We start from the raw sequence: 26,815 nt of genomic DNA on the forward strand, positions 1-26,815 counted from the left end.
TTGTTCTGCATACACCGCCCTATTCCCAGATCTCAACTCCGGTTCGACGCACCCGATCTCGGGATACTCAGGCGCTCAAGACACACAGGACGACCTCGGGCGCCGCGCTGCGGGCTCCGATTGGTAGGTGCTTGGCAGCAGCGAAATTGCTCCGCTGCTGACTGGCGATTCCATGCGAGACACGCGCGATGCGGTGCGTGCACGCACGCTCCAGCCCGCTGCAGAACGGCGATTGTGAGGCCCGCGCGTGCGTCGGTTGAATGGGTGGACCACGGGCGCGCACAGGCAGCAGAGGGGCGCCGTCACTGCGCCACAGGGGCGCGCCGCCGATGGTTCAGTCCCGATAGGCAAGGCCATTGTGTGGCGAGTATGTTGATGTTTGTTGTTGTGCTGGCGATTTGATTTCGTTCGTGGTTGGAGGTAGGATGACAAGCATACCTATTGGGTTGCGCGTTGATGATAAGAAGCTCACTGCAGCGAAGGCCGTGGTTTCGCCGCCATGCTGTCATCTTCCTTCGACCCTTATCGCCCACCTCCTTTATGATTATGTGCCTCAGTGCCACTACTTTTTACTTCCATAACTAAAAACCAATTCAAAGTCACTGGGACACAAGTGTTTCTTCTTTCCCCTTTGCCTGTGGCAGCCGAAAATCGCACCTGTATCATTTTTTTTCTCCAAAGGTCTGTGGCGAAGGCCGAAGGGGCACCTGTATCAGTCTTCTGAGGACTCTGGCTGGTGCTCCACCTGTGTGTCCTTCCACAGCTGCGCATGCCGTGTGTCACAGGCTTCCGCTGATCAAAAACACGGCGCAAAAAGACTGACTGACATTGGCACATGCGGCGCTGCTTCAATACGTCCCGTCCTCCTCTATTAAATCACGCACTTGTGCACATTGCGCAGTGCGCATTGTGGAATTATCAGCTAAAGCGTATGGAATGGATGATACAAAGAAAATTAGAGCGTCGAATGTAATTAGGTCTCGAGTGCATAGAACAATTAGAGAAATGGAAGAGGACCAAGAATCACAATGTCAAGCAGGGAAGTGGAGAGGCGGGAGCATTGTCAATTATCTGCAATACCTTGCGCAGGCGACCACATGCTTATCAAGCCCACAGTTGCCGCCGCACCCCCCCCCCCCCCCGCGCTGAGGACACGGTGGTCCGCTCACGGCACCGCTTTCATTACGGTGTGCAGTCCGGTCCGGTTACACACGGTCCGTCGGTCGGCTGGCCTCCGTGGTCCGCACCAGTCGGCGGTCACGGTAAAAACGGCGCCGACGAGGACCTGAGCCGACACCGCACCTCTCCGCCACCCTGCCACCGGCCGATTCGGTCCAGTTCAGGACGGATAGGTTCACTCAGCTTGGTACAAGCGGTTCCTTAAAACCGGTTCAATTTGGTTCAGTTTCATCGGTCTTCTCGGCTTAGTTCGACTATGATTGGGATAAGTGGATCCCGATCGGTTAAAAATAGCAAACTGGCTCAATAGTTAATTGGTTAGATGCAATGGGCTTATTCTAGATACGTTAAAATTGACCCTAATCCGCTTAATTCATCAGTCAAATTATGTCAGCAGCCCGTGAGCTCAGCATGGGGCCGAACTACAATGACAAACGGAACATAACCGGAGGTCACGCACCGGCCCCACACCTTGCGCACACTCTGCCCGAGCACCGGTCACGGCCCACGGAGCGGTCACGAGCAGCCAGCGCCGACGGCAGCGCTCCTGTTACACCGCGGCGGCGGCGGAGACAGTGGGCCAGGCGTCACGGCCGCGTCACGGACGCAGCGTCACGCCGTCCAGTGTGACGGGCGCGGCGAGCTCGGCGTGACGCGAGTCCGGGTCGGCAGCGCGCCGGGCGGTGTCCGATGTCCTATTTCTAAGGGAAGCGGGGCCGGTGTTCTATGCTTACACCTGCCGTTCAACGTTTCTGGTGTATTTTAGGCGTCCTTATTTGGAGTACAAGCATCAAAAGAAAACGCGACTTGTTTTGTCATCTATCAAGGTTATGTAAGGTTCTATTAAAACGGCTAACTGCCAAGGCTGGGACCCTCATTCCTTTTAAAACAAGGCAAGCACATTCACACCTCCCCCATCCATGAAATCAAGCCCCTCATTCGTTCCACCTGATCACAGACGCACACAGAAGGGTGCGCTTTACCCCAGCAGTTATCACATCACCGGCAAAACGCTGACGGGACGAGCCCGACGCGACAAACACATCAACACGCGCCGTCCACGCGCCTCAGGGGAGCAGGTGGGGCGGCCACCATGGCACTGAGCGTGACTCGTGCACGGCACAAGACGCAGCTGTCGAGGATTAAAACCGGCAGGTGACCGCCTCCCGGGGAGGGGTACGGGGTTGGGGGCGCGTTGTAGGGGGCTGGGGGAGGTATAAAGGGGGATGGGTGGAGCCGCGGGAGGGAGCGGTAAGTGATGGAGGGTCGAATATTGGCTGACAATTGACCAGTGCGAGGAAGGGGTATTTGTGTCACCCGTGACCCGTATACCTGATCTACGGTCGGAGGCGGGCGTCCCAAACTCAGCGTGTCCCTTGTTTGGGTCAAATACCTCGGGATATAACCGATAATGGTAGGAGTAATTAACGAGGTGACCGCGGTTTGTGGCTTTGTCTGTTTGGCACGGTAAAGCCAGTCAGTTTAATACGGTTGGTTGGTCAGTTAGTGCGGTCGATTAGTCAGATTGGTACGGTCAGTTGGTCAGATTGGTACGGTAAGATTATCAGGTTGGTTCGGTCAATGTGTTAGAATGGCAGCTGGATGGCGACTTTGATACGGTCAGTTGGCCTGTTGAAAAAGTCATGGGGCTGACAAGACGTCACCGATTGCAACATTGCCACCATAAACAACACAGAACGGGGTCAGGCTCAGCATATACCGTGAGAATAAATGCTTATATTTACAGAGAACACATGTGTCACTGATAGTGGGGATTAGACAAAACAACAATACAAAAATACGCCTGCTGCAGCCTTTCCGGGAGCCAGATTTAGTACCATTTCAAGGGATTGTCTAAAGTGCATTATCCTTCTCTGGCAAGGTGGAGGAAAGTTTCGACACAAACGGGCTTTGCAGCTGTGGTGTTATATAATACTGAACGAGGCCGGTGTAAATAAATTTTCAAGACCGAGGTCCTTACTGGATTTTTGAACGAGGCCGAAGGCCGAGTTCAAAAATCAGTAAGGACTGAGGTCTTGAAAATTTATCACCGGCCGAGTTTGGTATGTATTTTACTGTATGCCAACGATAAATTTATTTTCTGGACCGAAGCTCTTAGCCGACTTAGGAACGAGACCATCCCAAAATGTTGGCTTAAGTGCATTCTGGTAATGCATTTTTGACCGTGGTCAATTTGCTTACACCAGTTATTACCACACCCCTCTTGCTAATGTATTTGAATAGGCCAGGCATACAGTAAAACACAACAGCGCCAGGTGACGGCCGAGCTGGCAGCTGCCGGCGGCCTGGAGGATCGACGCAAATATAGACGCCTCGTCTGATTAAGATATTTACTTCAGCTCGTGCCTCGTCATCAAGCCTCATTATATAACCCGCGGTCTCACTCTTCACCTTAGTTCACACCTAACCTTTACTAGCCTCAGCCATTTTAACCTTGCCGTGTCCCGTTCTGACATCTGTTCACCTCATCACCCGTTTGCCGTCACCCCAATTACCCTCCCCGGCGGCCGGCGGGGGAGCCTCGTCAACAATGACAAGCAATCTCGACGTGGGGGTGCATGGTGCACGACAGACCATTTCGAGGCCAGCTCAGAGCCCGACTTGCACGGCACACGGCTCACAGAGCGAAACAACAGCGCGGCTCGGCCCGTACTGGGTGCGGCGCACTTACTCATCGGCAAAACACGACTTAGCAGTCTCTAAAGCGTGGTAACAACGTGTAATCTCATTTCTTGCGTTAAATAACGGGGTTCGAGCACGAGGCATGTGAATAAAGAGTGATCATCTTCTCATCAAGTCCCTCCCAGTCATATCTCACATGATCGCGTTAAAAGTCAGCCTACACCGACCCCTTTGTGAGCGCCCCGGGGGGGCAGTCAGACGGCCATACCGCACCTTGCCCCGGTGACCTGGGCCTCACCATGGGTGACCTATGTGACCCCTCTGACCCCCGGGGGCACTAACAAGTGACCGGGCCGACCCGGGCCGAATTAAACTCGGGCCGTCGATTCGGATCGAGTGCCGAGCGGGCCGACTGAATTGTAATGACCGCCAATGAGGCCGGCACGAGCCGCGCAGCCGCCGAAACGGCCCCGATCGCGCCACTAAACTCTGCAATCAGCCCGATTACGGCCGATCCGATCAAACGGCCATTGATTACCGTAAGAGGCAACGGAGAGGCAGCGATGCAGTCGAATTGGTAACAACAGGAGCGGTGACTCTCTCATCGCCCTGTCGAAACGCAGCGCCGAACGTCGATAGAATATGAAATGCTCCGAGTGAAATATCACAGCGCATAAAGCCATGATCCAATTTACCCGCTGCCAATAAACCGATCCCATCAATTTGGCGACGGGAGTTGGGTACGGTGGCGGCACCTGAGGCTAAAGGGTCGGCCTGGTTCCCTTTCTAGTGGCTAGTGCAGGTCAGCTAGGATCTCGGGTCAGATCTCAGGTGAAAAATCAGAAAGTGGTCCAGCCCATTAGGTTAAAACTTCAGCCAGCAGTGGGTGCGAGCTCTAAACAACAATGGGAGAGACGTCACGGCTGCGAACCGCCATCCACATTTTGTGATATTTAACCACCAGAACTTAACCGAGCTCAGACATCGCATCATCGTTAACTTCGGACTCTGCAGCTCAACATGCAGAAGGGTCTATTTGACTGGGCTACCTATACCGTCTGAAGTATAATACTGAGAAATGTTCCGTCGCCTTCCGTCAAACTGAGAACTTTCATCAACCAACACAATTGAAGACAACGCATCCCTAACAACTACCGAGTTTCTCCCTACACTCAGTTCCATCCAGTCCGCTCTTGCACTGTCCTGTGAAAGCATGTCGCTCCATACCCATTACCACCATCACCCCGTCCTCTCCACCTCACCCCTTCCCCAGTCCTCCCGTCCAGCCAAGACACCCCGCCGGGAGACCGGTACACTGTCCCGAGCCGGCCATCATCAGTCGCGCCCCAGGAATGCGGTGACGACCCGACTGGTAGTTAGTGGTGACAAACCGCCTTCCGAGGCGGGCCGACCACCACCACGGGGCACGGTACACGGTTCGAGCTGACCCGCGACTCCGCTGTGGCATGTACCGGCCGTGAGAACCCTTTCACAGGTCACTCTGTAAAGTGTCGCTGCATATATCAATCTTATAACGCGACATTTTGTGTAAGACCTAGCGCACCGCGCTAAGATACATACATAACGCCTCTCGAGCAATACATCAACCATGCAAGAACGCGACCAGCTCTGTCCCAGTGTCCTTTCCTCGGCCCACGAGGTGTCAAGAGAACACAGTCAGACCACACCGCCCGACACCCACTCACGGACGGAGCACTGCGGTCCAGCCGGCATACACAGATTCCCGGCAGATAGCGGTGCATACCTCCCAGTCAGACAATCATCAGACATCCGTCAACATTGCAAACTCAACTCTGAACCGCTTCACAACCGTCCCACTCTGCTGAGACCTCTCAGACCGCCTGAATACCCACTTTGAATGCCCACTCTGAATACCCACTAAAGGAAGTGGTTTCAACCTCCGCTTTGATGGCCTTCTAAGACGTCTTGAATTGCTACGCAACTGCTTGACCCGCTAGCCCGCATTGAGATCCTGCTGTGAGACGACCATCGCTTTATTCGGAGGTCTTATCTGGCCGCAGATCGAAACAGACGTTTGCGGGGACGCGGCTACCGTTTACCCCCTCTGCGCCACGTGCCGCGCGATGGCGGTCAGAGGGACCCGGGGCTGATTGGAGTGATACGATCAGAGGGGAGGATGAGACGTGCACAAACGTGCTCAGAAATACCCGGAGATGGACGGAAGACGGGGTGGGTGGACAGGGAGGGAGCGTCAGCCTAATAACGTGACCGATGGGACAGGAGATTCTAAAGGCGTGCTTTGAGAATTACGATCCTGAATTGTTTGAGCGTTTGAATCTACTAGTACTGACATTATTTTCACAATTTATCAAGTGTCCCTTAGCTCTCACGTGGCATGATCACTGATAAGACGTCCCTCGGTAGCAGTCACCACCTCACCGCGACATTTTTAGCTCAACAGAGCGCCGAGGTATGCGAGGCTCTCGGCGCGGCGCGCACATCGCCTCGCTTGGAGCGTCGGCAGCGCGACATCGGACGCCTTTTGTGCGCCGCAGACATGCGGGTGATGGGGGAGACGGGTTGGGTGGAGACGGGAGATGCAGCAGACATCGCGGAAGGGGAGACGCCGGCGGGGAGACAGTGGAGAACAAGGTGGGGAGGAGGAGAGGGGAGGGAGATGAACGCGAAGGAGGTATAAGAAACGGGGAGGGTGTGAATGACAAACGGCGGATGGAGGATGGGGTGGAGAAGAGAAGAGAGGAGGAGGAGGAAGAGAGAGAGAGAGAGAGAGAGAGAGAGGGAGAGAGAGAGAGAGGGAGAGAGAGAGAGAACGGGGATGGGTTGACGGTGGGGAAATCGAGCTGGAGAGCCGGACAAGATAAATGACGCACTGCAGCCGCACGACACAAGTGAAGATGATTACGATAAATAACGGCGGTCTCGGGGGAATCAACACAAGGTTTGGATCACCCTTCCACCGATGTTTGTACACAGGATGGCATACGAGTCTCTCGTACACAGTATGCACACTCTCAATGTGACATCCCTCTGATCTGCAGAGCTCAGCAGCTCGGCAGCCGGAGCGCAGAGAACACTGGGCGCCGCAGTCTCATCCATCACGTCACGGGGTGGACCCGAGACGCATTCGTCACGTTCCACTCGTCACACAGCAGCCGGCCGGCGAACGCGTCACGTGACGATGCGCCTCCGTGACGGCGGAGGCGCCGGACGGGCGCGGGCAGTCGTCACATGGTCTGCTGCCACCGGCTCTGATGTGGTCAGACCAGTGCAATTCCTGGTTTGCCCGTCTCAGCCTCTGACCATCTCTTTTCATACACATTTGCTTCACTTCACCTTGCAGTCTTTATCAAACTCCTCCCTCCCTAACTCTCATTCCAGCACATTATCCCCGCGCCATTCCGTGCATATCACCCTCTCCGCCCCTCCCTAACCCCTCTTCCACCCTCCCTCTCTCGTCTTCCACCCTCCGCAGATGGCGCCGCCGCGGCGCCAGCTCCACCCTGCAGAGCCCTGCCCTGCAAGGTAGGTACTATCCTCTGGCCGCAAATCACGGCCAGCACAGCGTGGAACGTGCCGCTGCACATCTCCGATCAAACGGCCAGCTCGTCAAGCACCGGCCTTTCTCCTCCGACGTGACCGAGCCGACCTGGATCGGACCGGACCAATCGCGGACCACTGGCGGACCACTGGCGGTCTATAGACAGACCAGCACCAGACCAGAGACAGACCGACAGACCAGCAGAGCCAGACCCCGTCAGACCATTTACAGACCAGCAGAGAGACCGGCACTCAGCAGTGGGCCGGGTGCCAACACATAATGCGAGCATGACGAGCTGCAGTTGGCCGTTGAGATGGTCTCCCGGCGGCACCTGGGGTGAGGTTTCTAAAATAAGACGTGAGTCGGTACTCCGAGTAATGTGACGTGAGATATGATCAGCATGTGTTCAAACTCATGATATCACCGACTCGGAAAGAGAATTATAAAAATAAACTTTAAACATTTGATATAATAATGAAGGCGTTTTAAATGCAAACGTCTGCATCTGCCGCTTGCCAACACTGACTGAACACTACACAGCCAACATATAACACGTCACCAACCCAGCTTCACACCTTGCCAGCATGTCCCCACTCCCAGATCCCGAGGAGCATGCCTCCTGTCCGGCGGTCGGCAGTGCTGACAGCACGACGGGCACGCGCCGTGGGTTCGTCCGACAGCCCAGCTCCCCCGGTGGAGGAGACGGACCGTCGCGTCGGCACACCGATCACGCATACAGAGCAGAGTGGGCGCCAGTCTGAGCACGTCACGTTATGCGCCGCTGTGCAGCTCCATACGCAGCTCTGCACAGCTCCACGGAGTGATGTGCTGAAACGGTTCGTTCGGGCCAAAGTGGGGGCACGGGAGGCTGGACGGAGGCCAGTGAAGTGGAGCCCCAGAGTTCCAGACACGCCGCGGCGCATAGTTCACGTTTGATCAAACCTTGGCGGTTTAACCGCTGTCGGCTGCGTATGTAGCGGAAGCCATTTGTGGGCCCCGGCGTGGGTTTTCATTAGTGGGATGCACGGAACTGGAGAGCGCCTGCGGGCAGTCGGAAGGCCAGAAACATTTACTCATATGCCTTGCATCAGAGCAAATCGCCAGCCAGGTGACCCTTTGAAGCAGCTGCACTTCCTCCCTATCTCCTCCAGTTCCATATGCCCTGATCTGGCTGCGCTCCAAGCCACATGTAAACGAGAAAGCCAGCTGCTGCGGCGATCCAGCGCCCCACATCAAGGCCGGCGGTGGCAGCCAGCCGGAAATTAACCCCGAATAACGACTCCGCCCCTCCACAAGCGTCGCAAACCAGCCGCAATTTGCACTGGCATTAGCGCGGCCTTGGCAGCTCGCATGGCTCATTCATAACCGGCGGCCAATTGTTTTCGAGCTGAGGGCTATTTTACTGGGCGGCAGTACACGCTGTGGCGTGACAGCTCGGACACGCTCCCGGCTCGTCACAGGCCGTCACGAGTCGGTTCGCCATGGAGGGGGAATAATCAGGGTAGGTATAGAGGTGCTGTGTCGCATCGGGCGCCGTCCGAAGAAGGACAGGAAGAGCACAGAGGTCACGACAGGCAAGGGTTGACGGTGACCTTCAGTCAATGTTTTCTGTTGTTCTGCTTTGTAGTCCGATGCCACCATTGCAGGGTGAGGCTGATGATATCAGACTCGGAGCTAAATATCAGCGGTCGAGACAGGTGCTGCTCGAATCACCCGCATCATCTCGAGGTTCCTCATGGCTGGTGGTAATCAGCCATGGTGGCCGCTGTCGGGAGGCGTTCATCTGGGCTATCGACAGCAGCGCCGGCCGACCTCGTACATACGTCCTGCCCGCCGCCCGGTCGCCCGATATCCTCCAGAAGAGAGCACCGCCTCCGCGGGCCTCGGCCGACCGATGCGGGCCATCACGTCCCACCAGTCATCCCCTCACCATCGCTGCACGTGTGTAGACAAAGCGCCGCTCGTTCGTCACAGGGCGGCGTACTTTACGGCGACGTTTGGCGGTACTGACAGTCGACCTCCGACCGGGCCAGACGCACCGCCTCTACCTGCGGCGGGCTGGGGTGGCTCTCTGCACGAGCCTGAAAAACACTACCGTTTTGACTGAGACGTATGCAACACGTGCTCAGAGTGCCCTGCACGCCCAAACGGCTGCAAAACACATGTCCGTCTCGGGCTTTGGCGGGTTCCGGACAGCGATCAAGAGCTCTGAGGGTCCGGCGAGCTCAGATCTCTCGAGCTCTGAAGGGCCGGAAGGGTTCGGCGGATCCCAAGCCAGTCGCCGGGCCTGTGGCCGGACCTTGCACGCAGCCGGGACGTCACAAAAGGAAGAAGAGCCGCCCCGTGACGAGTGGCGCCCGACTGGCGCCACGGTGACCGCAGCATGACCCTCGCGGCGCACGTGAACCCCTCCCCCTGCACAGTGCACACGCACGCACTGTCGAATTAGTCACTGACCGACACGGCCTGACCTGCTCTCAGCGTACGGTCAGATGCAGAATAGCCGCCGCTGGGCCACAGGAGCAGTCCTTAGAGCTGAACACAAAGCCGCGGCAGGCTTGACATTCATTCGGCACCTCTCTGCAGCAGTAATAACTCGCTCCAGACTGACCTAAGCCCCCTGCGCCGACACCAGGCGCCGCTCGGTTATAGTCCGTGACGGTATGAATGTTGAGCATGGCGCCACACGGGGCAGGGCTGTCAGACAGCAGACGATGGTTGCACGCACCGTGCTGTGGCGAGCTGGGAGAGGGAGAGGGAGAAGAGGGAGCACCTCGCACCTCTCCGGCCGCAGAGAGATAAACCACTCCACATTCCAGCGCTGACGGCCATCTGATATCGTTAATCCCCGCAGTCCGGTCGCCAGTCTAGCAAGCTGTCCATCTGTTGTGGACCTGTGGTAGCCCCAGTCCTCGCCCGACCGAGGCGGCGACTCCTAGGTCAACTCAACTCGACCCGGCTCTGTTGAACTCGCAGCGGCGTCGATCCGAGCGACGCTGCAAGATTTCATCTGGCGTCCCACAGCCCGCTCTGCGCCGACACACCACAACAGGCTTCATTAGACGCGCATTGTTGGCCAGAAGGGGACGGACGGCGCCCGGACGGCGAGCCAATTTGCTCTGTTGCGCAAACGTCAACTGAAATCACCTCGCGCGCCGCCCCGGGGGCCGCCGGCCCGCTCTGGTGTTGAGCGCGTCGTAACACTCTGACTCAGCGTAAGGTCAAGACGGCAGCTGGGACGTCGTTTCAAGGTTACGAGCGGGCTGCGGGCGTGGAGACACGGTCACGCGCTGAGCCCCGTGCCCGGCCTGATCACCAAAAAACGTCTCTGTCCAGCGGAGTCGTCCGTAAATCAAACCGTTCAAACAGTGTCCCAGCTGCCGACAAACAGCCGATATGGAGATTGACAGAGCAATCAAATCAAACCGCGGAGCGCGGACCGCGCTGCAATATCCAGGGGGCGGTGACCGACCGCCCCGAGTCACCGCCCGGAGGTCGCGGGGGTGAGTCAGTCACCAGCAGTGACTCGAGTCACCTCTGGCGTGGCACCACAGCGGTGACTCTACAGAGGCGCGGCGACACCACCTGACGTAGCCCGTCCATTGTTTGCACGGTGCTCATGGCACGGGCGCCCGCAGTCGCACCACGCCGATAACAGCGTCACCAGCCGAACAACAGGCCCGGTCGGCTCACCCCTCTCCCCCCCCCCCCCCCCCGCCCCGCCCGGCCGAGCGGCCGGCGACAGCTGCCGCTCAGATTTGGTAGATTTCATGAGGGGGAGGGCAGGGGAGGGGGAGCAGGTGCGCCGCCGTCTCCGAGATGCGGGCACCTGCCGACCGGCCAACACGTGGTCTGAGGGTGTGTGCCTCGTGTGGGCTTTGTGGAGGCCCCTATAACGTCTAGCCTTGGTAGACGGGTTGAGTTGAGCAGGAGTTGGAGAAGCCACCCACAAAAAGCTCCTCAGTGTTGACACATACCCGAGCAAGTCGCTCGTCGTCGAGCAAGTCGCCGAATAAGTCGCTCGAGTACATCACAAATATGACCAGAGTGGGGCCCTAAAAAAGTCCGAATAACCTACAATCAGACCCCCGCGTGAGCCCCTCAGTGGCCCGTGGGAGAACAGTGCAGCCCGCGTAAGCCAGTGTCGACAAATGTTAGGTCAGCTCGCACTAGAAAAACCCATTCCCATGGTGAATTGGGTTGAGCAACATGATAACGGGGACAAACATCGCATGTCATGGACTGTTGCGTGGAAACGGACACCTTTTTTTCAACAATCACCTTTTCAACATGTTTGCAGTTTTGTTACTCCTCGAAATTACGACGGATTTAGATCGCATAACTACAAGCGTTGCAGCTGCTAGCACCTGAGATGCGTGTCCGATTGTCGCGAGTCGCAGCGGCGCAGCATGTTGCTCGCCGGATTCACACATCTCGAGATGGGTCAGGGTCAGCATTGCACTAAAGCGTACTTTTCATGTCATTTGGCGAGGTCCTGCGGCCGTCGCGAGCGGCCATCTGGCCCCTGATTGCTCTCCGCGCACAATTCCTGCATCACGCTGCACTCATTCAGGGCGTTTCCTCGTCTTTAATAGCGGTACGTGCCTGAAAGTCGGGTGCTTTCACCGATCGCCCCCGGCGACGGCCTCGTATTGGACGTGTGTCGTGGGTCCGGTGCGAGCGCCGTACGCACGGTCGCCGACTACGGCCGTGACGGGAATTAAATACACCCGGCCGGCGCTGTCCATTCGTCGAGATGCGGGTTAATAGAACAGGGCAGCTTCGGCTCGTAAAAACATCAGACAGTTGGATGTCGTAGCTTCAAGTTAGGTGTTCATATCGGTAGTGTACCGCCACCTAGCGGATAGATTTACAACTACTAGGGTTTAGTTTCGCCACGAGGTACCAAACTGGACAGATGGCGCGCGAATCGCGGCACGTTTCGCCAGATGGCTCTACTGGGGCCAGTGACTGGCCGCCAGTTACCACCAAAGCCGAGGCCATTCACATAACAGAGCGTCTGGCAGGTCGGCAAGGAATGCAGTTCGCCCGTGGAACAACGAAAAAGCCGCCCACACGAGGGCAGCTTGCCAGCCGACTAGCTTCGGAGACGGCTGGTGAGTGGTGGCTGCCGCCCAGAGACCGTAGTCTATTGCTCATGCCTAGACATCGAGCTCCGAGCAGCGCGGAAACACAGTAGGTATCTGTGGCGTCACCCCAGCATCTCCGGACGCTTTTTATCTCAGTGACCACCATGACAGTGAAGCTCGTCGTGGACACCGGTTCAGTGAGACAATACGTTGTCCCACTACACTTCTGGCCACCTCCGGATCGACCGGTACGTCTCCCGGCCGCCGCCGCCGCCCTTATCTCGGTACGATCGGTGCGGCCGACAGCGTCCTTCGACCGATAATCTCAACGGCCGCATACCAGCGCACGTTACCGCCGCCGCGCGGCTCACGCTCTCAAAGCGGGCCGTGCCGCCGCTGTCCTGATCCGAACCTGAACGCGGTCAGCGGCCAGTGACCCGTACCCGTACCGCTGTCAGACTCCGCTGGGGGTCCGTCCGACGGTCCCCGGCGAGGTCCCGGTGACAAACGACGCAAACCCTGTCCGGCGGGACGCCCCACGGAGGTGGAACAACATCCCACCGCGCGACACAGAGGCCGCAGTCAGCACTGGCGCTGCTGCCGGCGCCGCCGCCGCTGCCGCCTCACATTGTACGAAAGCTTCACTCAGACACACAGCCCAGCAGACGATCTTCCCAGCCCAGATCCTCTCGTACCAGTCGCGAACCATCCAAACTCCCGTGGGCGTCCGTAGTACTCGTCGTGCCCATGATAAGCGGCCAAAAACCACGGACGGTCGCGTGCCGTCCGCGCGTCACCGTCGCCATATATAAGTAATGAAGGCTATGAATGGCGTGGGAGTCGCACACGCCAGCGGAAGTACACAACTCGGACGGAGGGGGACATTGAGCTTCTTGGGTCTGACTGTGAGGAATGATAATGCAGGACAGAATTAATGAAATAATTTGTCAGGGGGAATGGTATGAGACATGAGATCCCTGCTGTGATACACAGACGTTGTTTGTTTTATCATTTATACAAGCGCATTTAAGTAACGTTACAGCTATCTAGTCCAAGCAATGCCTTGAGTCTGTGCACTATCAGTGTCCCACTGTCCAGTGACACTGACACCCGTTCTAACGCAGCCCACGCCTGTCCGTCACCTCCCACTGACCGGCGCACCTGTGCGTCACATGGCGACCCACCGCCGCCCACCCTCCCATGGCAGTCTCTCCATGCTGCTCAGCCGCTCTGCAGCGTCCCGATAGCCGTTCGTGCGGCAGGGAGCGGTAGCGTGCAGACGGCAACACCAGATGGGCGGCTAAAACAAACACAGAGTGCAGCCGCCGCGGGCGGACCGCCCAGCAGCCCCGCCCGCCGGGCAGGGCGCGGTAGCCAAGGTCGGTCGCCCACGGTCCGACCGGCCGCAGCTCTACTGTGGGGGCTGGTCACGAAGGGGGCTCCCTGAGGGAATCCATATGCATCACGGGTAGGATAAGATTCGGCTGCTAGCCATGTTGAGTTGACGAGACGAAATCAACCCTAGATCATGAACGGTTAACGTTTAACATGTGAGTGAGGGCAGGTGCTAACAGACACTGCCACCTGCCCATTTTCCCTCCCCTTTCCCGACAACCTATCGCATTGGTCACGTCCCGCGTATAACCAGTCACGGTGTGACGCCGCGGCTGCCGTGACGGTGTAACGTGAGCCCCACAGCGTTATCGGCCACCTGCGTCCGTCTGTTGAGGCGGGGTAAACCAAACGTCGTCAACATCCGGCGTGGCGGCTGCTGCACCGACAGGGGTCACGGGGAGGGGCACTAGAGGTCAAAGGCGGCTACAGAGGTAAGAAGGGTGAGAGGTTACCGGGCCGGGGGTGAGAGGCGGCGCCGCAGGTAAGAAGTCTGAACGATATGGAGATGTTCAGATCATCGAGGAGGGATAAAGCTCTTCTTCACAACTTTCATATCTTATCTAACCTTATCGCGAGCATACTCGCCGACTTCACCCACTTCGATCCGACCCGGAGACTGCAGCGTCAAGTCCCTGTGGACTTCACCTCAGCTCGTACAAACCACCAGCCGACACGATCCATCACACCCACCGACAGTGAGGTTGGCCAGAGCACAGCCGCCAGCGGAGCACTCACCCAAACAACGCGTCCATTTCGGCACAGAGCCTCCCCCTCCGCGCGGGGAGGTGAGGTATTAGGTGAGCATTTCCCGCGCACACAAATTGGCCGCGAATTTCGCCGGCTATTTACGCCGATGTGGCAGGCGAGGGCGGAATGGTGTTCGATTCCGACACCTCGGCCGCCAGTACCTAATCCTCCGCGATGGAGATTTATCGAGGGGGTGAAACACCGGGCTACAATAATCGACCGACTCCCCCATCCCTACAAATCAATGGTGACGGAAAGCGGCGCGATTAGGCGTGCAGTGGCGCAACTCTGGCCGGCCTGAGGCGAACTAGCCGCGCACAAACCATCGATGGAGCCCCGTTCAGCCGAAGGCGAGTGACAAATGGAGCCATTTCAATATTGGCCGGCGGAACAGCGCACCTTTGGCGGGGAAACGACGAGTGGGAATGGGGAGTGGTTAGCGCTGTGGTCACTGACTTCTATGGCTTTGAAATAACGCACGTTTGGATAATCATTGGATTGGCCGGCATTGAACATATGCGCTAAAAAATGACATTCTTGAGAGCCTTATCCGAAATAGGTATATCTGAAAACGTATAAAAAAAAATACCATGCACATGCAGATCATCCTCATCTTCCTACAAATACCCGCTGTTGGGCAGTGAATGTATTCTACCTTTGTCCGCTGACCGGCCGACAGCAGCCTCACCCACGACTGTAGGCTCACGGCGGCACCTGTTGGGTCAGGTCGGCCGTAACCGGCACCTGTTTGACCAACAATTACCGACTGCCCGAACACCTCCCTCGCGCTGACCGCCCGCCGAGCGTTGTATCGTTACCGAGCGAAATGACCGAGCCTGTTCATTAGCGGCCAATACATCGTCCTCGCTACTGAGCATATAACGATAACCGCTGATGCCACCAGTGCGTGGGGCACATGAGTAATGCAGGTAGGTTGCGCGGAGGCAGCCGCCGGGCAGCGCTGTGCCGTCCGTCAGCTTTGTCGATGGCCGATCGAGCGGCAGGGCGCGGTGGTGTGATGATATACCACCAGGTGTTTATCAGCACCCGGTGTTTGCCTTCTTTACCGGCGTCTGACGCGACGATAAGCAGGCCCCGATCGGCCCTCTGCAGCGGTGAGCGATGGGGACGGGTTGCGGCGCCGGACCGGGGCGTCACAGCGCTGCCGCGGCCGGTCATTAGGACAGGCAATCGGTGTACTCAGAGGCGATGAAAGGAGGTCATTTGGAGGTGCCGCCGGGTGATGTCAACATGGCCCAATTAGGCAGGCGCCAGAGCAACTGGTGCGCGGCAATGGTGACGGATTAGCCCAGTTTGAGCTGAGCCGAGGTCACTGCTTAAGAAGCGGTCTTGTTATTTTAACGGCATGGTCACCAAAGGGATTATGCTAACGCTGATGAGGAACAAGCGCTTACTAATGACGGTCGGTTTCAACATGATATGAAACCAAGACTGCTTACTTTAAGCCGCTTATACCGGGTGAGATAGCAGAGTGATTACTGATTAGCATACGATATACATGACCTGGTAAAATATTTGCTTTCATAGTGCAAACTATCAATCCTTATGTAACAAAGTGCATAGCTGCAAGAGTGGTTGTCCAAACTACACCGACCACCCGAGCCGGCCGCTACTTTAGAATACGATGATGACTGCACAAATGCACCACGCCAACGTCGATAAAAGCAGGCCAATATAAAATATCACGGAGCAGATCTCCCAGCCAACTCCAGTTCGTCCCCCATGCACTCAGACGAGGGATCAGATACAGCCCCAGCGACCAGAAGCCGAGTAATAAACCCTTATCAGTCGGCTGCGACCCCGGCCGCACCCCGCCGCTAAGAGCTCCGCATCATCGCCGCAATAATCGGTCCATTCTAAGCCATCACGGAGACAATCACGGCGCAGTAAAGACGGCCATCTCCGACCGGTATCACGACGGTCAGTCTACGGATGAGAGACAGACAGTCTCGGCGTCGCTCACGAGCAGACGAATAAAGCTTCAGTCACCGCATCTTTAAGCCCATTCCCGATGCTTCAGCTGAGCTTGGTAGTCTTCTCACAAAACCAACCGGCCTGTGTAGAAGAGGCGATGTGATTGACCAAGAGCTTCATTCAAAAGATTCAGCCGACGGAAACGGAAGCGGTGCGCAGCTGTGGAAGCCTCGCTCCAGACCGGATCTGGCTGCAGTATCGCGTGGGACGTCCCATGCACACTGCACACTCGCAGTGCATGCAGTGCACAGAGAATGCACTCTGCATGTGAGAGCGGAACTGCGCACGACACGCTATCGCAACGCTTCAAAGCCACCAGCGTTGGCTGAGCTATGGTGCAGATGTACCCAAAGGTCCGGCCCAGTATGAGAGGAAGCTCAGTCATGGGAGGGTGACCGGCAGAGGCAGAGATTGGTCCTGCAGCGAGCGGATGTCACAAGGAAAATATGGTGGTCAGCAAGTGGAGGCTAAAACAAATATTTTATGAAACGCTAAGCAAATGCGAGATGTCCGACATAAACACAGATATGACATGCCAGTCAGCAGGATCCGGTCTAAATTTAACCACTGATCCTCTCCTTTTTCAGCCGTGCAAATATGCAAATATTCAACCCTTCCATGACCTGGGTACACAGACGACTCGCGGGTCTCCCAGATGATAACGAGGTCAGGCTCTCAGTCAAGCAGCTGACTGCCAACTTAGCTAACTATCTCCGCTATAAACCCCACATAAGTCGTCCGTCACCACCCACTTCAGTTCGTGGTCCGTGAACTCTCACGACCTGCGCTGCAATCGGTCCCAGTGTGCCCTGCAACTGTTCGTGAACTCCGCCTCGTGATCCGCCCGCCCCGCCTCCACCCACCGACCGCACTCGGCCACAGACGGCCGTTATGGGTAGAGCTAGTTACGAAACAGCACCACTTGCCTGGTAAGATAGGATACATAGCCTTGGATAGAAGTAAGCAGTGTTGTGGTACACAGATAGCGGAGCATATGTCCAAGAGCGTCTCACAGTGAGAACAATTTACAAATAGATATCAACACTCAACAGACAAGCCTGGCGCGGTCAGGAAAGGTGGAGTACCTAGCCAGGTATGCGGTCAGAGATAGCGTTGGTTCTTTGAATGTTGATAACGCTGAGCTCACACCGATGTTTGAATCAGGGCATTTCGTTGTGGTTATCATAGGAAATGGATTACTACCAACAGTCGAGTGAGGTCAGTGCACGATCGTGTGAGTTCCTAGTGAGGGGATTTAGATACTGACCTGTAAGGAAGTGAAGTGAATTTCAACAGACCCAACAAAAACCTCGCCTGACATAGTCGACATAGTTAACGGTTCATTTCTGGGAATATCCTTGGCATACATAGGCAGCAGCGGATGTTTGTGTTACGCGTCACAGCATACGCTCAGGATTCCGAGCATCATTATGCGTCAAATTACGCGACTGACTTGCGGCGACATTGTGGGGCTTTCTGCTGGCCTTCGATCACAACAACGATTGATCGCCGATCAAAGGTCCGGATACTTCATAGCTTTAGTAGAGATGCATTGGTAAATAATAGGCCACAAATGCCTCAATATCCTGTTGCTATGTGGTTTAAGGAAATAGGCTCCCTAATTGAAACCATTTCGGTAATAGGTAAGAGTAGTTTTGAGGAAAAAGCAGCGTAGCGCATCAGAATTCACAGTGTATCGCAGCGTTTGTAAAACTCGCGTTTCGATCGACCTCTGTCGTTTGCTGCAATCAGTAACAATTTTCTGATTGACAAAAAGAGGATATTTTTTTGATAAAATAAAACAGTGCAAAGCAAAGAATAGTACAGACTCTTCAGACGATGACGGTCTATCGGAGGCAGGCTTATACAGCGGCACAAACCCCACGCATCCCCTCCCCTCCCCCAATCTAACGAGAAATAGGTGACTTTTAGAGATGGCCATATACTGGTCAGGTGTGTTCCCACTGGTCGGGGAGGGTATGCGACAAAGCCCAGAGGTGGGCACTGAACAGGTAGGTACTCACCATGTTGAGGCTGTCGAGCTCGCCGAGCCAGGTCTGCAGCAGCGCCTCGGGGTCCTCCAGTCCGGACGATTCCTCCGTGTCACTGTCCGGCTCCGCCTCCGAGTTGTACGACGAGTCGTCCTCCATACTCCTGCAGAGGAGAGACAGAGCGAGTCAGGTCGGAGCCACGGGAGGCCCAGAGCCACTGGGAATGGCTGATGGGGGGGGGGGGTAGGGGGCTGTGAGCTAGGGCTGGGACATCGTGGAAAGATGAAAGCGCAGGCTCTAGTGCACGACCTTTGTTTTTGTTACCTGCATTTGCTATGTTTATTTCTTCTGAATTGGCTGGCCAGAAAATGAATAAAGTTGGACGGTGCCAGAAAATGGACGTTCAGCATCAGCAACTCCAGGCTCCACAAGTAGGTAGACATCTGCCTAGCACACAGCAGTGAGAAGTTCTAGTTCAAGAAGTCAAGATAGGCACTTTTCTGGGCACTTCAGAGTTCAGAGTTCTCAGTTCAGCAATGCAATGAAGCACCATATCCAGAAGAACAAGTGCTAACCAGAACTCTCACGCTATTCCAAACAATACCTACCTACCAAGATTCACCCTGATTCCAAGCGACGGTAGTGGAATTCTCTGCAATATTCTGAGCAATGCCAAGGCCGAGCAATGCCACAGACAAGGCCCTGCCACAGAGCTCCTCCAAAGCTTCTAAAGCCGCACCCGCGCGCCTCGTGCACGCGGTTTGTTTGTGCTTGTGCTAAATTATTGTGCTGCCAATTAAAAATGTTACCATATATAAAGGATTTATTTATTGACATAGGGTATTCGCATGCTATTCGTACATGAATGGCGCCATGTGTGGGGCCTGCTAGGAATTGATTGGCACACCACACAAGATCGGTAGAGAAGTCTTCGTATAATACGTCTGTGCTATGTCAGCGCCATCGGAGCTCTCTCAATTATGAGAGCACTCTGACATCCATTTTTAGCAGGCGGACTTCAGAGAACTGAATTTGAAAGTCATCGCCGGCCTGTCAGGGCGGCTCCATTTCAACCCGGGCCGACTTCAGCACGCAATGAGTGTCTGACCTTTATATTCGGCCGACAATGGCCATCAATACCCGGAGCACGGGGCGCAAACAAGGCTTCATCCGTGCCGCGTGCCGCCGCCTGCCGCCTGCCATGAAACTCTAATCCGGCCGGCCCGCCGGGCTGACAGAAGCTGTCACCGGGATCAGCACAGGATGAATGGGCTCCCGCCCCGCCGCCGCGGCCGGCGCACCAAACGCGGCCCGTTCCAATGCACCCCACGTGTCAGAGAGTATGCAAACGGCCGGCTGGGCTCCGATCGGGGCTGATGTGTGCTCCGTTCCCGTCCAGACGGTCTCCTAACTGGTCCCGCCGCGCCGGTGTCGGGGGCTCGGCGGCCAAGACACACACAGACGGCGAGACTTGGCGACCGGCGTCAGCTGCGCGCGAGACCGGAAGTCGTTAATTTCCGATGGCGATGAATGGAGAACACGCGGCAGACGAGCGAAATGCAATCACTGAAGACGGTGAGCAGGACAGGTGTGGACAGGTTGGAAGTTTCTCACTCGGGGGACGACACGATGACCGGCCGTCCGAACGGCTGGTCATCAAGATTGTCGTGCAATTCCTGAAGAGACAACTTCTGGAATTCTTAGCGGTCAGGCCCAGCAACCTTTCAAAAAGGTCTAACGCCTAAAGACGCGATGCAGCCACACAAACTCAGGTGGGATGCTATTTTTCGCGACACAAGGACTCGCTGAGCTATGTTGATTGTTGAGCCTCGATGGCACTCCACGACAGCGCCGTTTATCCGCCTCGAGTGGTCAAACTGGCCGGGCGGCCGAGCGATCCACCGTCCGTCCAAGGCCACCGTCTGTCAACACTGCGCCGAGCACAGCTGCTCGATCCCAGCCCGGGGTCCACACGGTGACAGGCGCCGTCCGTCGGCACTCCAAAACGGAGCTGGGCACGCGACGGAACGGCGGTCAGGCGGGGAGGACGGTAGCGGGGAGGAGGGGAGAGCGACGAACAGGTCACGGGACGCCCTAATCGTGTGGTGTGTCACAGAAGCGCGAATCAGACCGTCCCGAGGTCACGTGTTGCAGTTATCAGTCACAGTGCTCCTCGACACCTCACTTTCTTAGAGGGCGATCGCTTGTCGGTGACTTCGCTCAGCGCTCTTGAACTCACTCGCAAGAAGCGTGTTCGAGAGAGACTCGTCACAGTCCATTTCGTCGTGAAACAGATAGTGTCTGTCCGATAGCTCTGTCTGATGACTGACACTATCGATAAGTCTGATTGAGCTGAAAGTAGCGGGTGAGTCGCATATTGGCGGCCTCACGCCGGCGGCAGTAGCACGGTGACGTTCCTAATGACCACCTGAAGCCCGAAAGGCACTCCAACTCCAGCCCCGTGGCACTACCTCAGCCAATGAAAGACGCATTGCGTCTGCCGTGCGGCGATAAAGACCGCACGGCCAGTCGATACAGCTGATGTCGATTTCAGACAGCACTTTCACTGCCTCGTCTAGGCCAAGCCAACAGCTGAGACGTTCAGGAAAATGGCCAATCGTGGGAGCCTCCGAGGCGAACGTATCAATAGAAAATGAAGGAATGGAATACCAATCACCATCGTCTTTCAAGCAGAAAATTGCCTCCTATATGCCCTTGATATATGCTCAAAATGATACCTAAAACCGTAATGAGAACATGGCTTGAAATGGCAAAAGCACCGTGATTGAAGCGCAAGCAATTAGAAAACAAGAATGCCAGGACAGCAAAGTTGTGGGCAATTTCTCGCTGTATAAACCTTCGAACCGTCTCAAATCGGTCATTTTCTGTGGGGTCAGATGAACTCACCCACACTCTTTCTCCTCCATCACTCCACACTCGTCCACTCGCTCACTCTGCGCCTCCCCAGCTGCCGCGGAAGCGCGCACAAATCACAAACTTCGTTCTCATTATGCCTGATGATTGAGGCACGCCGCCCGGCACGGCCGGCCTCTGCCCCAGCTCGGGGTCAACTGAGGTCAGACAAGGTCGTAGCGTGGCGGGCGCTATACGTCCTAAGCAGGAGTGGAGAGGGGACAGCGTCTGTCTCCCTTCTGAGACACTGTTCAGCTGGTCAGCAGCACATGTGCAGTTCGCGCAAAAAATGCACACATGCTCTTCGCAGCTGTAGGTAATGTTCACCGTCAGTTAATTAGGCTGTCTCGGCCAGGGGGCATTGACACTGGAGTACCAGCACTGACACGGCGGGAGGGTTCAGGGTAGGGAGGAAAGGTCACGGTCACAGACGGCCACGGCAGCGAATAAACTGATGAACTACGTCTGGATCGCGCCGAACGCGGCGGTTCTGAAGCGACGGTCGACTTTATGAGCGCTGGGACGGCCTGTTTCAGAGGGCACATGACGCCTCGAGCCGAATTGGACATGAGTTATGGTCAGTGTGGGATTCCGTTTGCCTCGACCAAATTGAGTGCACGTGTCACGAGACTCCAGTTTATAACAAGTCGAATGGTTGAGGTACGGCTCAGTGCATTCGCTTAGCCGCTGACGACCTTGAGCTGAGCAAAACAATTAACACAGCCCCAGCAGGTGTTTTCACACGTGTTATAGGCTCGTGTCTGGGTATAATCAAAGGCGCGCTCACACTGTGTCGAGACCAGGTCAAGGACCCTCCCACTCTCCTCCCACGTCTCGATAAAACACCAGAGTTCCTTCACCGGAAGCCGTCACAGACTGTCAAACTTCATTTAGCACAATGCTGGTCCTTCCGGCCAGACCGCTGTAATCGCCAACATTCGGCCCAACTCCCCGGAACAATAGATCCCCGGAATAACTCTGTTGTCCCAGTGACGTCATATGGGGACAGCTGGGTGTGTGTGGCACGTGGCCTGCCAATATCGCCCACCGATGACCGCCCTCTGGTCGCCCCTCCCACTCATTAAACGTTCTGACGGACATGAGGCCGCCGACGCGCATACATGAATGTCTGATGGCCGCGGGGGCGGCGCGCCCGGAGGGACGCACGCCCTGTGTCCGCTCCCCACACCGGCGCGCGGTGTAATATTGGTATTGGGGCAGCACGCAGGGGAGAAAAAAAAAACAGACACATCATCGGGAAACCCAGAGTCGCCCCAGCATCGCCGTCGGTGCATCCTCTCCTTTCTTCGTGTCGCTCCGCTACCGCCCCGTCGTTTTCGACTAATGTTTCAGCAACGTGTGTCCCACCGACACAAGACGACGCATATTTCTCCCCGGGAGAGTTATTACCGTCGAGCCCGTATTTTATGCAGTGATGGACGACCGGGCGGTGACTGGCCTCAAGGCTGCAGCCGTGGGCGTCACCCGTGGGGACGGCGGCCCGTCGGAACAGCCCTTGCAGTCCCCAGTTCACCGTCCGCGGAAACAAACGAACTGCGCTGACACTGATGGCTTTGCCGTCGGTCGGTGGACGGCCGTCCGGCCACGGCCGGCACTGACAGAGAGCTGTGTTTGTTATTCGGCCCGCCAGCTGCCGTCGGTGCCGACGATGGCCCACTTCCGTCGATGTCGACGCACGTGCGCGAGCGGGGGGACGGGGGAGGGGCGGAAATGGGCTGGCAGGCTGCTCACCGTCGCATCTGGTGACGCCTGGGCGGCAGATGCGCCCGGCGTCGAACTGACGTCCCCAGTACCCTCCCCCTTCGTCCAGCCCTCCTCGCCGACGGTACGGACACTGAAGGCCACGCACGTCCCCCAGGCCAGATGCCTGATTGTGAACCGCCAGCGAGCGACCCCGCCGCGCGTCCATTGCGCGTGTAATTATTGATGTTCACAAAGCATACGACCTACTGCTGGGCCGTCGGCACGCCAGCTTCGACTTAATCAGCTCCCTCGGGAGATCGTTATGGCGCTCTTTAGGGCGTGCTAATGGCGATATTTCGCGCCGGTTAACCCCGACCGACGCGTTGAACGCACGCCGCTGCGTACCCCCGGGAAGGCACGGCGCGTAGTGCAATGTGCGCCGACGGCCTTCAAAGCAAGCTGGCAGCGTTGCGCCGGTATGCAATGCTAATGGAGCATAGCGCGAACGTGCCAACTGTCCGGTGATCGGGAACGGGTAGCGAGCAGACCCCGTGACTTCAGAGCCACGCCAGAGAGGCGCCAGGCACGGGATTTACACCAGCCCACCGAGCCATGCTCGTCATTCATGAGCGCGACTGCAGAGCGGCCGTGCGGCGCCGGCATGCAGCAGAGCTCTCGCACAGCCCCCGGCGACACTATCGGCCCGGCGCTGTGTACACAGGGTCAGCATTGGGCGCCAGAGGCGGCAGGGAGATGTCGCTCGCCGAGCCGGCGCCAAACAGAGACTGCAGCTCGTCAGTCCAGCGATGACGGCCCGTCACCCAGCGATGACGGCCCGTCATCCAGCACTGACGGCCGTCAGCCCGGCGACAGAGCCGCGTGCAAGGTCGGCGCGCCCAGACGGAGCTGGCGCCGGCGCCCACCGGACCGCAACTATCACTCGGCACCGTCCGTCAGGGAAGGGTGGGTTGAGGGCGCTCCGGAGCCGGCCGAACCCAGCGACCTTGGAAGGAGTGATAATGATATGTCAATTATACCGACAGAACCGTTCAGTTCGCTGAAGATTAGCCGTCACGAGAGCCCGACACGATATTTCGCATGTAGCAACAAAATACAGAGCGGCCCCACTCGTTGTTAGTAAATGCTTTCTCCACTTCAAATCGCCATCGAGCAGATCTGGAACGATGAGGACACTCGTGCAAACAGTGATCCCGTTGACCCGCACCTGGCGCACGGCTTTGCCGCGGTGACCTATACCTAAGTGACCGGCGCGGTGGTCTCCGAATCGGCACATCGGGTGACCTCTGAGCGGCGCCAGTAAACTGCAGTAGCACATGCAGACACTTCTGGCGCGAAAACCACCTTTCAGGTGAGTACAATCACCCTCCAATGCCACTCAGGTGGTCAGACAACAGACATATGGCGCCGTGGGTCTGCGTGAGACTAGTAATGGTCAGTTTCAGGTAAGCGAGCCTTCTGCTGGCCTGTAATTGTGTTCTATGTAGAAGGCTCTTGACTGATGATTACGTAACGAGAAATGACCACGGGGTTCGGCACCTCTCAGTTCTCACGGCAATTGGCCGCATAACTTCGGACCATTTGTAAGCGCGCAATCATGTCGTATTAGCAAATCGCTGTCTATAGAATAGCATGACTTTCACAAACAAATAAGCACAATTTCGTGTCATGGGTACCAATTCGGTCACGGAATAATACAAAAAGGCTCTGGTTCTTCAATGTAATCCACCAGAGTCGAGCCGGTTGCGTGACGTGTTGGTATACATCAGGTTGAAATGTGTGATAAATCTGTGTGCCGTGTCAGCCACGTCGGATCCATTTGTGTACGGTCGGCTGCCGGCGCCATAGGTGAGCGGCCGCCGGAAGAGCTGGCTCGACATGTCCAAATCCGCCAAATTTGGGCACCTCCTACACACTTTTCCCGGCTGTCCGACGTTCTCTGGCTGTTCGCAGGGCGCGTATTGTTCGGAACACGCATTCTCGGGTAAACACCACGGCTCAGTTAACTAATGTATTAATCTATGCACATCGGCTCATTACACGCTAGTACACTGACTGCCCATCAGGCCGGACCAACTGTCCGCCAGCTCATCCCCGAGCTCCCCTTGGCGAGCCAACCGCTCAGCCCCGAGCCCCTCTCGCCGAGCAACCCGCTCAGCGACTGCCGCCGCCGGCGATGCGCCGCCTTATATAGGGGGGCTGAGCGCCCGCCGACCAATCAGCGGCTGCCACGTCACCTACGTCACTGGCCGGCCGAGACTGCAGGCTGCAGCGTCGGCGCACGCTGCCGGCGGCCGATACGAACGGCCGCCGCTCCCCAACACACACACCCCCTACACAAGAGAGGTGTGCGACCGCTCACATGTCACAAGTATGTACAAAACCTTAAAGCAACAAAAACCACAATACACCGCGACGTCATAACCCGCGCATACACACTAAAAGGAAACTTAACAACACGTTCTCGAGCGCTCGACCAATCGACTCGCATGTGCAACCTCCCCCAACAATTGGGTCCACCGCACGCGATCCCCACTGCTCACGAGCCCCCCCACCTGATACTGTGCAGGGGGGTGGCTGAGCCGCCCGTACCGCGCTCGGCACGGCGTGGACGGACCGACTGGGTGCCGCGCGCACCACACGGCTGTCCGCGGTTTTACTTTGTCACCGGCTACGCGCTCGCTGGGTTGTGTGACCGGTCTGGTCCTTGTTGGGGCCTTTGGCGATGTAGCGGACTTGTCCCGCCTCTGGCAGAAGGCACACGTCCTGCAGAGATCTCTGATGTCTTTATACATCCCGGGCCACACGAAGTTCCGTTTCACCCTGAGCGTGGTGCGTCGGTGGCCCATGTGTCCGCTCGTCGGTGATTCGTGTGCCCACTGCATCACCCGAGTGCGCCGGGAAGGTGGCACCACTACCCTGCGCCCGCTCGCCGTGGCAATGCCGACGAGGTCGTCGACCACCTGAGCATATCGAGCTTCTGTCCTGCCACACTCTTCTGGCATCGAGGCGTCGAAGGGCGTCTCCTGACTGACGCACTGTTGGGCGTGAATGCGCGGTGGGCTCTCGTCTTTGGCCCTTTGCCTGTCGCTCTGCTCCACTGGACTGGTGTCACCTGCTTCTCCGTCGACACCTGGGCGGCTGACGGCGCGTACTTCTCTGCCCGCCACCTCATCAGCCGAGTTGACCTCGCCGCTGGCCTGGGCGGTCTGCCGGTCAGGTTGGCCCGCGATGTCGATGCTGGGCGACCCGCCCTCGCAGTGACTCGCGTTCTCCGCCTCCGACCCATTCGAGGTCACTGTGACCTCGACGCAGCCGCTGCTGGGCTGCCCGCCCCCGCAACGGCTCGTCCTGGACCCGTCGCGCTCGACCGGGTCCCCGCATGGGGTCACTGGGGTTGGCCTGTGTCGCCAGCGGTCCAGTCCTGCTGACTTGAAGACGGCCCGAGCGGTGCAAGTCACCAGGGCCACTGCCCGCGCGCAAACCTGTGAGCAGCGCCTTGCCAAACCGGAGTTCGCGGTCCCCGGCTGCTCGCGATGCCCGCTTCCATCGAGCGGGGGTTGGGATGTTGGCGGAGCCTCGCTGCCCGCCGGCTCTGA

The 26,815-nt window shown here is 57.0% G+C and overlaps 1 protein-coding gene across 7 annotated transcripts in view; it reads right to left on the reverse strand.

Annotated features, from left to right (window-relative positions):
* Nucleotides 1–26,815, reverse strand: part of LOC122391066 (amyloid beta A4 precursor protein-binding family B member 1-interacting protein-like) — a 96,758-nt gene that overhangs the window by 65,006 nt on the left and 4,937 nt on the right. For 4 of the 7 annotated variants that reach the window (XM_043384618.1, XM_043384625.1, XM_043384619.1 and 1 more), the window contains exon 2: nt 18,615–18,744. In XM_043384618.1, the coding sequence (XP_043240553.1) occupies nt 18,615–18,744 (130 nt within the window). Of the gene's footprint in view, nt 1–18,614; nt 18,745–21,488; nt 21,655–26,815 lie in introns of those variants that run through there. The other 3 variants (XM_043384626.1, XM_043384620.1, XM_043384622.1) reach the window with 3 other exon arrangements.

Source organism: Amphibalanus amphitrite, unplaced genomic scaffold, assembly GCF_019059575.1.
Source record: "Amphibalanus amphitrite isolate SeventyFive unplaced genomic scaffold, NRLGWU_Aamphi_draft 000420F_arrow, whole genome shotgun sequence".
Classification (NCBI taxonomy): Eukaryota; Metazoa; Arthropoda; class Thecostraca; order Balanomorpha; family Balanidae; genus Amphibalanus; species Amphibalanus amphitrite.